We start from the raw sequence: 13,256 nt of genomic DNA, 5'->3' as shown, positions 1-13,256 counted from the left end.
TTTTATTACAGTCCACATAAAAGAAAAAAAAAAAGACACCTAAAAATCTTGGCTATTAAGTTCAAAGGAAAGGCAGGCTGTGTTGGAGGCAAGCAGTGTCGTGTACTGCAAAACAGCAGCTTGAGGAACTGGCCATCTCTATACTATTCCTTGTTCTGCCTTCTTGGCTGCAGGAATCACAGCCCGGGTCATTTTATAGCCTGTTACAGGGTTTGAGCCACAGTTCTGCTCATGTTAGTGGGAATTTCACATATACTGTGTATGAGACACCAGTCTTTCTGCCTTCATTGACCTCAGTTCCCTCAGTTTTTGGTAGCTGAGACAGTCAGTTTTGTAGCGCAGGCTTATGTTGCTTATCTCCGCGGTGTCTCTTGATACCTGTAAGTAGAAAAGATTCGCAGTTTCTTTCCATCTAAACACTAACCCTGTTGTACATCTATCGTGGCAACCACATTTGAAATGCAAAACTAATGACTGCTAAATTAATTGTAGCCCATTTCAGTGGAAGCTTCTCCCTACTGCAAACCAATACAAGCCTGAAAATACTTGAATAGTAGTAGTAGCAACACAGTTGGACAGGTTGCTAGATACTAGAATGAAATAGCCTAATTTTGTAAAGAAACAAGCTATATATCTTTCTTACTGGGGTCTGTGGGAGCTATGGATCACTGGCAAGTACTTTCATTTAGGTACCTAACTTCATATACTCAAAGTTAGAAAATTTCTCCCCTATGCATTGGCAAGTTCAGTTTTTTCCCATTTGGAATATTATGCCATTTACACTCCTCTGCTCAATATATAAAAGTATAGGAGTAATTGTGTAGGCAATTCTGTTGCAAGTGACTTGTACACACTTCAAAGGACCTTCTGGTTCTTCTTGGTAAAGTAAATCCACATCAGAAAGTAAAGAAATAATGTGTTAGATATTATTTGTTCAATTATCAGGTAGAGCAAACAGACATTGAAAGCACATTCCAGAAGGAACACCGTGGGGTGTAGATTCTGAAAGCCCATAGAGCAAGGGATGTGTTTTTTCAGAACTGTAACATATTTACTTCTGTCGCTTTTTACTGTTCTAATATCAGTCTGTGTCTTCTGTTTAATCATGTACAGAGCAGTTTTATGGGACTGCTGTTCCACAGGCTGCCTTAAGTTAGGGACCAGCTTGGAGAAAAAAACTGACACGAGGCAATTTTGTGAGCGTTTGAATCGAATGTAACTTCTGCATCTAACAGAATGGAATCATTTCACGGAAGTGAATTAGTTTCAACTCTTACACTACATTGGAAACGTAATGTGCACATTAAACATCAACAAAAATCCTATTTTTGCCCTTCTTTCCATCCCTCTTCCTTCACTCACTCCATGCCTGCTGGTACATATAAATTAGAAAGGATACATAACATAAATAACTTCCAAAATTCCCTGCTGAATGTATAGTTCTGCTAATCAATGGTGTGTAATGTCATTCAAGTCAATTATATTGTGCAGTGTGAATGCCTTCCAACCACATTTTGATGACAGTAGGTACTTTAATTTTCTGTGGCACTTTATGGTTTCTGCTTGTCATGATAGATATACCATTTTGTCAATACTGAATCAAGAAACAATTAAACTTCATGAAAACATTCAGGACTCCTCCGCTGGTGAAAAGCAGCAGTAGTGAATGCAAGTCAATCCGTGCTGACACACAACAGCTGTATATAAACCTGGGAAGTTTTAGTCTTCTCCATAAAAGAGATGGCAGAAGTTAAACAAACTAGAATTGATAGTGTTTGTTTATAATGAAAACTAGCACAGATGTAATCACTTGCATTTAATATATTCTCACTAGTATTATCTGATGAAAATATAAGTAAATAACAGAAGTACTAGAATTGGTGGTGGTTTAGGCAGAAAGTGGAATATAAAGCCACAGCAGAAGATAATACACATAAACTCATATGATCATGTACTTGAACTATATTATCTGTTTCTTTCAGGTGGCTAATCAGGTCGTTCAGGCTCTACTTACTCAAAAGGTAAGTTCTGTTTGGGTATTTTGCTGTAACATAAAGTTCGTTGGTCATTTGAGAGATACATGTTTTATATAGGTTTATATTTTTTTAAACAATGCTCACACCTTTAGTTATCAGGCCCAAATTTAAGGATTTTTTAATCCAGGGGAATAGAAGTCCATGAAACCACACATTTACAAGGCTTGATCATATAGGAGCCATACACAATTCTTACTGTTTTCCTGTACTCAGGCAACAGTCTGAAAACTCTTCCCAGACTGTCACTTTTCCATTCCCTATTGTAATGAGCTACAGCTGTCCCACAGTCCATTCCTGTGTGACATATAAATAAATAACCTTGCAGGTCAACATTTGGCACTCTCAGTCACATCCAACAGAAGGAAAGACTTACTGGTGTGAGGCTGTGTGGAGGTTTGACTACTTGACTTGTGGGCTGGGGACCAGCAATAGAGATCATGTATTTTGTCTTTCAATGGGCAAACATTCCATTCTCCTGGATAAGCAAGGGAAGTAAGGTCAGGACAAAGTCCCTGCAGTGCTGCTGCAAATCTTTAAACATGAGAAGCATCACTACAGGATTCCGTGAGGTCTATTCCACATCAAGTAATGTCTGAACCTTCCATTCACTCTCCGGATTATTAAATATGATGCTTGGTAATTTCAGATATAATTTGTATGTATTCCAAGGAGTAAAATTAAAAATGACTGTGGTAAAATGAAGATGTGATCTTGGGGGAGAAAAAAAAAAAATAATAAGATGGAATTCAATAGAGAAAAAAGTGAGGTAATTACATATAAGCAGAAATAATTGGCTGCCCATGGAGAACAGGGATTAACTGGTAGGGCAACAATTCTACAGGAAAAGATGTTTTTAGCATAATTCCTTGACGTCATTTTCTTGAGCTGGAACAAAAAAAACAAACAAAAAAAGCCACACAAGGTGTAAAGATTTATAATAAGCTATAAAGCCTGCAATATTCATGAAATGATTCCTTGTGCAATCTAGAACACTTGATGAATGTGCAATTATTAAAATGTTTTGGATCATTTAGCTTCAAAAAGACAAGTCTGAAAGGAACATAAATACAGTATTTTAGTGCAGATAATGCAAGGAAGAATATAAAGTGTTTTGTCTACATGGAGTGACAGGAAAAGAAATAATGTTCTTAAAATGCAGCAAGAAATACCAAGCTACAATAATGAAAAACTTCTGCCACACACCTGAAAATTTTCCAGATGCAAATGTAGCAATGTGTCTGGGAATCAACTTTATGACCTTGACAAACCTATGAGGTTTCTTATGGGTGAGTGCTTCAAGGCACTAGAAGCTTCAGTTGCCAGATAGGGCTCCTGGAATCAGAAATCTAGAAGCAAGGGTTTTCCTTAAATCTCTTTACCCAAGAACTGTTGGTATCACAGGTTAGGGGTGAATGTAACATTGTTGGATGACATGGTTTTTTGGAGCTCAACAAAGCCTTTTGCTGTAGAAGCGGTATATCACCATACAGCAATTAAGAGTGTTGTAACTTGGAGGTGGTCTGTGCTGTACAACATATGGCCAAGTTTGCATGGTTGCTGTCTGTGCTGTATTATTCTGCCTGTGTTTCATATACACATATGCTGTATGGTTTGTGTATCATTAGAGGACTGCAGTCAACAGAGCTATTGCTGTAACACCTCTTCAGCTATTTTTTAAGAATTCCAAATGTGTGTTTCAGCACAACTTAGCTGAAAATATAGGCATTTTCTGGCATATTAATACACACAAGAACCTGATCCTCAGTTTGTAAAAGGTTAATCTCAGTATATTAATCTCTAGTTTGCGAGTATTGTGGATGTTTTCTGATGGAGAGGAGCTTTCCGAGTCCTTTTCCAAAGGCATCAGACAATTTGATGACTACATACTTTCTCATACTTTCTCAGTAATGAAACTTTGCAAACCCATAGGAACCAAGGAGTTCATATGGACACAATAAGAACAGATTTCAATACATTTAATAAAGTGATTTAGTTAGCATTGATGGGATTTAACAGCTGCTTACCTATTACTGGGTAATAACAGCTAATTTAATATCCATAGAATGAGGATAGAGGGTACTCTTCTAAATGCTAATGAATATTAACTGTTACAGTGCTCCTGACACCATTCATACAAGTCATTTTATAAGAAAAGACAGGAGCACAATAGCATACAATAAAGTGGAAACCAGGCTCCTTACACCAGTACCAAATAGGTAAGTGCCTCAATCCAAATAGTAACCAGTAAACAGATAAATCTGCTGTAGTTCAGCTAAGCAGTAAGAGAGAGCCAGTCATGCCACAGTGAGATAACACACCTCTGGGGCATAGTGAGACATGAGGAAAAGCTGAGAGCTTTCAGCAAATGGAGAGGAGTGATTCTGCACAGTAACGCACACTGCGTAGGCTTTGCTGTGAATTTGAAATTGTCCCTCAAGGACTAATTTTTGTTTAAATTAAGTACATGCTGTAATGTTACGAATAAAGCGCTGCATGCTTGCCAGTATGTGGAAGGACTGTGATTCCACCGAGAGATTCTGGTGACACAAATTGAGTGAGCAAAGCTTGAGTGATTTATCAATGTCACTGAAACCTTGAAATGGAATTACAGTCTTAAATGTGCGCTTTTCAAGTTTATCGTTTGTTACAATACATATAGAATTTCTCTAATGCAGGAAGCTTTTATTTTTTTAACTGAGACTTCTCAGAGAAACTGTATTAAATTGAGGTTTGTGCTGAATTAGCCACACAGCAAAATTTCACAATTCCACATGCCAAAATTATATGGATTCTATGACTTACTAATAGAAAATTTTACCTCTGGGAAATCTAAGAAGTAAAAAGAAAACCCAACAAATTGATGTGATACAAACCTGCGTGCTCAGGTACTTACTGGAAGCATCTGTTCTTTCTCCTTTCTCCTTCTGCCTAAAGACTCTTCACATCACATGAAAGGAGTGCTGGATACTGTATTTTTGATTTGTATTTTCTTTATTTAAGACCTGGATCAGCAGTTTGAAATTTGAGTTACACCACTTAATGAAATTATCCTGTGATCTGTGTATCTGCTCTTGGCATATTATCTTAATAGAGGTGTTGAGGTTAATGAGTTTTTATTTTGGGTTCTGTAGGAAATACATTTCTCTTTTTTTATCAATAAAATAAAAAGGCATTGAACGAAGTATTAGAAAAGGAAAAGTGGATTTGGAGGAAAAGTGTTTTGCAGAATGAGGCTGATGCTGGTAAGAATAGGGAGATGCTCAGTTACTGCTGCTGTAAGAGCACAGGAATGAGTACCTCAGATATCTGGGAGCCTGCTGTTGTAATAGCTGCTCGTTTTGCCCACAGGATAGGAATGAGACATTTGATAGTTGTATTAATTGGTAATTTTAGAACTTCAGCATTCTAAACTGAAGCTTCATTTTACTGGAGTACTGCTGCCTTAATGTTCTTCATTTCTGCTCTGTACTATGAGTGGCATTACCAGTTTATAGCACTGGGTGTGTAATCTAGTGTCTTATATTTCACTTTCAGGAAGTCTAAAGCATGAAACCTAAATCTTAAGGATTTCTCAGTTTAAAATAGGAAAGTTTTGAGCAAAGGCATCGCTAAGATTTAATTTTTTCCTACGTTGTCAGTTTCTGTGAGTAATTTTTCCCTCTCAGTGCACTTAGTTGTGTTGAAAAGTTAAGCAACGTTGTAACAGCTAAGGCTCTGTTTTAAATTCTGTGATTATTTGTGAAAGGTAATGATGGGTCTTGATGCTCGTAGAGATTGCTTTGTGTGAGACCAGAGATAAGAGAGCTCTCAGTGACTAAATCAAAGCTTTAGATTTTTACAAAGCATTAGATTCAAAAGGGGGTTACCTTAGAAGGCTATAGCAATTTTACTTGGGCAGACTGACAGCCACTTAAAGCAAATATTAAGCTGAGAAACTATCAAGAGAAAATAACTGCATTCATCTAGTAGTATCATAAAACCTGATGCCCACTACAGGCATAAAAAGACACTCAGAATTTTCTGAGAGTCTCAGGATGAGCCTATTTGGTTGTGTGTTCACCTCTTATAACCACAGTGCTGGTTGCACTGGAGACATGAGCTACTTTAGCTGACAATTTAGGCTACTTCCTCCCCTGTTGTTTTCTCATGATGTTATTATGTTGATAAAGGTACTGACAGGACTCTATATGGGGATCCAGAGGCCTTTTTTTGCTTCCTTAATGCAGTGGAAAGTAAAACCAGTTAGGCAATACCACAGGGCAGCAACTACCCTAAGTATAAAACCATAAGGGGAAGCATTTTGGAGGTTTAAATAAAACTAGGTAATGGCTGCAGCTTATTATTTTTGTATGTGATCTTAGTTAGCAAATGACTCTTCCTGATGTATGAAGCTCCCATACCTCAAAGCAGACAGCTGCAGAAATTAGGTGGATAGGAAATGTCAGATTCAGCTTGCTCCAAAGCCCTCATTTCCAATAAAAATCCTTTCTTCCTCTCTGTGGCCAGGAAAGGTCAGTCCTACGTCGCCATTAGAAACAAAGCATGTAGGTATGTAGGTAATTTGCTGCATATGGAAGCCATTAATTTCTTCTTTGTGATGAACCTGACATAGCCTTGGCTAAAGGATCTGCCATCTTTCAGTTTTGGCAGTTGTATTTTATGCCTTTTGATGCAAAAGTTTCACACCACATCTGCTTCTAATGGCCTTTACACATTACCTCTGCTCTAGTGGCCTGTTTTAGGGTATTTTGGTGTCTTGTATCAGAAATGGCAGGCAGGGTTGTATTCACAAGTATGTCTGGTGAGTCAGCATCTCGCTGTGGCCCAGTGTCCTCTACACTGAGTAGTAACAGGGAGGGATGTGTGGATCATGTGCAACATGCCAGCCAACATTGCCGGCTTGGTTATTCCAGAGAAAGCAGATGTGGAATAAGACTTCAGAAGAGTGCCTTGAAGGCACAGTGCCATTTTCAACTTATTCCTGATGCAGTACAGCTGAAGCTTTTTCCTTGGTTTATGCTTACTACAATATCTCAATTGCTACTTTCTGCTTTGAATAGGATACACAAAGAAACACACTGCTATAACAGAGTCACTTCTTTTACTGATGGAAAACACCAAGAGGATGTATCATGTCACTGTTATTTCTCATTACAAGATTTCTCAGTAATATGTTTTAATTTTTGGTTAGCCCTGACATCATCAAGCAATTGAATATTTGTGAGTCCTTTCCAACTGAACTGTTCTGGATTCTTGATTTCTTCTTAGTATTCGACATCGCACAGACTTTTTTAAGGAGTTTGTGTTACCTGCTTTCTAATCTTCCTGTTTTCCCTTTTCCGAAGGATCTGAGAGAGGAATGTATAAAGCTGAAAACGAGAGTTTTTGATTTGGAACAACAGAATCGAACATTATGTGTGCTTTTCCAGCAGAGAGTCAAACCAGCTTCTGACCTCCTCCTTCAGGTGAGAAATGTCCTTTGCAGAAGGGAAGCTATGGGTTCTGTATTTCTCACAATTATAAAGTATTTCTCTTCTTCTTAAGGGTATGTCAAAAATGACAACTGATAGCTGTAAAATATTAGAAGAATATCAGCTATCTGTAATACCATTGAAACTGAAAGCATTGCACCAGTGAGCGATGGTTAAATGTTATGTGCAAATGTGGAGGAAGGAGCACACCTGTGGAGTGACTTACTTGTACAGTATTTCTTTGGTGTGATAAATGGAATGATATGGGTTCATTATCCCTCTGCAGGGGAGAAACTCAGATTCCTTAACATTCTGCTTGATGGTGAACAGTGTAATTTCCTGTGAGAAGACAGCCCATTTATTTAACTTTTGCCATATGTGTTACAAAGACTTAAGTACATTTCCACAAGCTTCGAGAGACTTTTATTTTTTAACTTTTTATGGGAGGGTGTAGCTGAGGAATCAATTGACCTGTCTCCCACTCCTTTGCCATTCTGGAATAATAAGAGAGGTTTTAGTATCCCTTACAATTTGGCAAAGTCCACTGTTATGAATTAATCCATCTTTATGACATTCTTTTGTAGAAGTGGAATTGCTTTGTATAAGTTCCAACATATCTGACCATGAGCTAGAACAGTAAACAGTGACTAACTGAAGTGTGCAGATTTCTAGCAGTGAGACAAATTCTGCTTTCTTTAACATATGCTATTTATTATTAGAGAAAAAATCATGAATTTCAGGTGAAAAACTTGGAGAATGTCAACTAGTTAAGTGGCATTAATTGTGTGTCTTATTAAAATTCTCTGATGCTATGTGTGTAAAATTTAGCCCTTGCCCTGTTGCTTGACAGCTGATATCTGCCAACTCTCATCACTTTGGGTTCTTTATTGAAGAAGCATTGATCAGCTCACCAACCAGTGCTTAAATGCAAGGAAGCCTCACAGTGAGAGCAAATAGCTATACTTACTATAAAACTTGAGAACATAGGCAGAGTGATGCTAGGTCACCATCACAGGGCTCTGGGTTATTGCATTATCTGTGGATTCTTCGTTTTGTGTTGATTTGGGTATTGCTAGGTCGGGACCTTCATTCTTTTGTTTTCTTCTTCCCTGACCCCTGCTTTCTTTCCTGTTTGTTCATCCTTGATTGGCTCCTGGTTGTTGTATAGAACTGATATCTCTTGATTGAGAATCTTTATTGCATCCACCACAGCATTGATCTTTAATGCTCACTTTTTCTGGTTTTGACAGTCCCATCAGTTGCCCTTTCTTTCTGTTTTTCTGTTTTCTCAGTGCCCACCTCTAGTAGTTTTTGCTGGTACTGGGTTAGACTGCAAAGAAGTTTCACACTGCATATCCCTTATTACAGATTTGTGGCAACAGTATACCAGGTTTTTGGGGAGTGTTATAGCAGTGTTAGATGAAAAGCAAGTGGTTTGACTTCAGTTCCTTGAAACTGGATTGTTCCACTGCTGCAAAAGAAGTTGAAAGAGATAAACCTGAGTCAAATAGGGCTAAGTGGTATTATGTTTTCAAGAGGAATTCAGACTGTTTCACATCATTCTCCCTGCATTATCCAATAGACAGATACTTCTAGTATGTATAGATACTCCTCCCCCCACCAAAGACACACAGCTTGTCACTTGCTTTGTATTTACTGGCCAAGGAAGAAAGAGAATTTAGATCATTCTTGTAGTCCAGGTCCCCCAGATGGCAGCAAAATATACTGCTATGTCTTTACACTTGCTATAACCCCCCTTGGGGAAAAAGAAAAAGCATGAAACAAGTTGCCGTGTGCCTGAGGAAATGAGGAACTACTGCTAAAGACGTCATATGAAGCCCTTACAGAAAAAGAACACAGTCTGTTAGTGAGTTTCCAGAAGTGTATTTGTCCTCTAATTTTACTCCAGGATTGAATACATGGTGTGTCATCTGTGATCTTGTAGTCTGAAATGTAAAATCTGAGGAGGGATTTTTCCTTAGGACTGAAATTAAGCAAATGTGTCTGAGAAAAAGAGTAGAAAAAGAAGTAGAAAAGTAGGTTATATCATCCTGACAAAGCATAAACCCTGCGTTTAGAGCAGGTACTGAATATTTCTTTAAAGCCCTCTACAGCTATTTACAGTACTAAATATGTTGTTAAGGATATTCCTGTTAATTCATGGGCTTGACCAAATTGAATGGACAAATGCTGTTGGTGGTGTTGGGGGCAGTGTTATGTTTACATTTCCTGTACTGCCTGGTATGGTGAAGGTTAATTTTATCTGCATGCTGATCTCATCCTAGGAATATTCACACTGAGTGCAATTAGAATTTTTGACCTGCTGGAAAGGGTCTAAGCTAAAATAAATAATATTTGTTCCTTTTCTCTGCACAACTTCTGTAATTTGGTCACATTGTTTACTGCTTGTAGGGACTGTGATACAGAGGACATCTCACTCCGGTTGTGAAATGATTATCGAGGCTCTGATGCAAAAGTGGAAGGATAGAGGAGTAGGTAGAGATAACTCCACCTTTTCCTTTCTCATCACTTCTTTTGTACCGGAGATGATTTTAAGAGCTATATAAGATATATACATAAGATCTTGCTATGGCAAGAAAGGTTTGGGAAAGAAAATCGGGAACTTTCTTTTGGGGATATTTTTTTGTTTATAAAGGATGATGTATTTTGTTCAAAGAAACGTAGAACTGTGTAAATCACTAAATTGCAGGCATTTTCAGTGTTTAGCTGTGGCTTCTCACTAAGCTGTTCACTTCATCAAGCAGGGACTGCTCACTGCTCAGACTTGGGACAAAACTTTTCACTCTTTTTTTTTTTTTTTTTTTTTTTCTCGTTAGCCCTCTTTTTCCTCTCATTCCTGAAAATGGAGCAGAGCAATTCACATCAAACCTGCTTCTAACGTTGCATATTTTTCCTTTACAACAGCGATGTTATTTTCCTACTGCAGTCACTGAGCAGTAACCGGGGCCAGGATTTGCCTTCTGATAGATGTTGCAGTTGCTTGTTTATATTATATATCTCTGCTAACATGAAAGCAAAATGTTTGTGAGCTGAATTCTGCGGGTGGAATGATGTCTTGTTTTCACTTTTCACCCATGAGGTTGCTGTCACAGCTGCTTACAGAGCAGGCAGGGATCTTTCTGTGAAGGGTGCTAAAAGTGGCAGGTAGCAACATTTATTGAGTTGATTTACTTGATTAAATAAGTAGTAAAATTTTCACAGTTGAGAAAGCATAAAATAGTATTATTAACGATAAGATTTACAGTATTTCTGATCCCAAACTGTATTTTCATTTTCATTTTATTTCCATCATAAAAATATTTCTTTACCAATTCCAGAAGGACCCATTTTCTCATTGTGTTTCTCTGGCGAGGTTGGTTTCATTTATTACTCGTGCACCATCTGCATTGTTCTATTTCAAGTCTAAAACTTTGTCCACAGTGCTACAGCACAGTATGCTGAATTCTTCTACTCAAATAATAGCTACTTTGTTGTATCCACACTGTCATTAGCTCTTGTAATAACCTGACAATGATCTCCCAACGTATTTGATAGACTGTGACTGTACATACTTACATGGAAACAGTTGTGCAACTTAGCAGGAAGGGGTAAATTGCACCAACGACATTATTATATATGAGACAGTAGAAGGGCAATTAATTGCCCGACCACCTGACAAAATGAGACGGAATATCTGGCCTCAGAGTCTGACCTGTGGTTCAGACATCATTAGACACTGTGATGTCTTGAGTGCAGAAAGGTTAAAAGTGAAGTTGCTACACTTCGCAGCAATTCGATATACAGATAGTTAAGTTTTAGAAAGAAAGCGTTGAGGAGTTTGAAATTAAAGCTGAAACTTTAATTCAGATTAAAACATTGTTAGAAAACTGTCAGCAGTCAGAAGTGTATTTAAGTAACCAGATCATCGTACACAGCACAGCAGCATAATTCCTCTGTCAGAAGGCAGCTCCCAGTATTGCCTTGTGCCTCTAGGCAGGAAGACCGTAGATCAAGGTCACCCAATTGTGTTTGAAGTTTGAAGCTTCTGCAGTTGACTGTCTTATTTCCTTCCTTCATTTCTGCTCCTGAGATTTGCCATGGCACTCCTATTTGCAAATGTTCTGAAGTGTTCCAATTTCAGGGCAGACTGGCAAACGGCCTTTTTACTCAGTAAATATGAAAACATAAATAAGGCTTAACAGTCTTTGTAGTGATATTTACTTAGTCACAAATCAAGACTGGTGGTTTAAAGTAGAAACGAATTTTAGACCTGCTAATTGTTGTTGCAGTAGAGAAGTCGTGGAAAACTGTTTGCTCAGTAGCTATGAAAATCTCTGGCTATAGAAAAAGACAAAATGTTAATCACGTAAATGTGAAGTATGTGTGAAATATATTGTTTAAACTAGTACATTAAAATTTATCCAAGAATTACGTGGGCAGTAGAGCATCCACCAAATAGTAAGGTGGTAATTTTTTACAACAGTTACAGTTCTGTAAGGTGTCAAGTCATAGCCCTGCAGTAGTGCTTTCTCCATATCAAGGGTAACAAAGGTCTGGCATTACTCTCATGAAGATCCTCTCTGAAACAAAAGCATACAGTTCTTGTAGCAATGTCAAATGATAAGAATGCTTCTGTGAATCAGGAATCGAGATAGCAATCTAGAAGGGAACATTGAATGATTTTTGAGACTTTCAGAACAAATTAAAGGAGCATTTCTTCATTTGCAGATGCTGATGTCATTACTTCTAGTCTTGTATTATCTCAGTAAACTGTAAATTGATGCCTGCTTTCTATTTCTGTCTTGTCCCCACTCATCAATATCATTGAGAACACAGAAATATAAATCTGAATCTCTGTTTCAGCTTAAATCATCAGTGTTGAATAATATATTGTAAATTGTATTTCTTGCCTTTTTTACAGCTCCGCCTATATGATTAAGGAGCATTAGAGAAATTCTGTACTGATGTGGCAGGCCTTCATCAAGATGCACTAAGATTTTCCTGCTCTTTTTTTTTTCCAAAGACCAACATGTAACTGATAATAATTGAGCTGTAGCTTTCTCTTTATTTTACATGTGGATTTTTATTATCACTAATGATAGACATGAGGGAAGGAATCCAGTATGGCATTTGAAACACTGATCAAGTACGTAGGCAAGGTCATAGAATGGCTTGGGTTGGAAGCACCCCAAGGATCATGGAGTTCCAGCCTCCCTGCCACAGGCAGGGCCACCAACCTCAACTCTGGCACTAGACCAAGCTGCCCAGAGCTCCATCCAGCCTGGCCTTGAACACCTCCAGGGATGGAGCATCCACAACTGCTCTGGGCAGCCTGTTCCAGCACCTCACCTTTCTCTCTGTGAAAAACTTGTCCTGACATCCAATCTAAACCTTCCCTCCTTAGTTTAGCAGTCATTAAGTACACCAGTGTTCTCTATGTTTTTTTCCTGTCGTTTTGTACATTTGGTATGAAAATGTATCTAAGACAAAAGGTATGATTTCCACAGCGCAGAATAGAACAGACTTGCCATCTGCTTCAAACTTCTAATAAGCCTTAATAAGGTGCACTTTTTTATTTTTTTATTGTGTGTTTTATATAACCTGTAGCAACGCTTAACTTAAAGAGAATAATCTACCTGATGCTGTTTCAGACCGCTCTGTTTGCTGAATGTATTAGCAAGATGCATTAGCAACTTAGCATATAAATTGTTGCTTAAGTGCTCCAAGTGTAAGTAAGTACAGAGGCTAA

General features: G+C 38.0%; 1 protein-coding gene across 11 annotated transcripts in view; it reads left to right on the top strand.

Annotated features, from left to right (window-relative positions):
- Positions 1-13,256, top strand: part of NCKAP5 (NCK associated protein 5) — a 405,691-nt gene that overhangs the window by 322,275 nt on the left and 70,160 nt on the right. For all 11 annotated transcript variants that reach the window (XR_001556628.2, XR_001556627.2, XM_032445915.1 and 8 more), the window contains exons 9-10: positions 1,983-2,021; positions 7,382-7,501. Coding sequence is in view for 9 of the 11 variants with exons in the window: in XM_032445915.1 (XP_032301806.1) it covers positions 1,983-2,021; positions 7,382-7,501 (159 nt within the window). In the remaining 2 variants the exon portion in view is untranslated. The remainder of the gene's footprint in view (positions 1-1,982; positions 2,022-7,381; positions 7,502-13,256) is intronic.

The sequence above is a fragment of the Coturnix japonica genome, chromosome 7, assembly GCF_001577835.2.
Source record: "Coturnix japonica isolate 7356 chromosome 7, Coturnix japonica 2.1, whole genome shotgun sequence".
NCBI lineage: Eukaryota > Metazoa > Chordata > Aves > Galliformes > Phasianidae > Coturnix > Coturnix japonica.
This window is presented reverse-complemented; position numbering and strand designations above follow the sequence as displayed.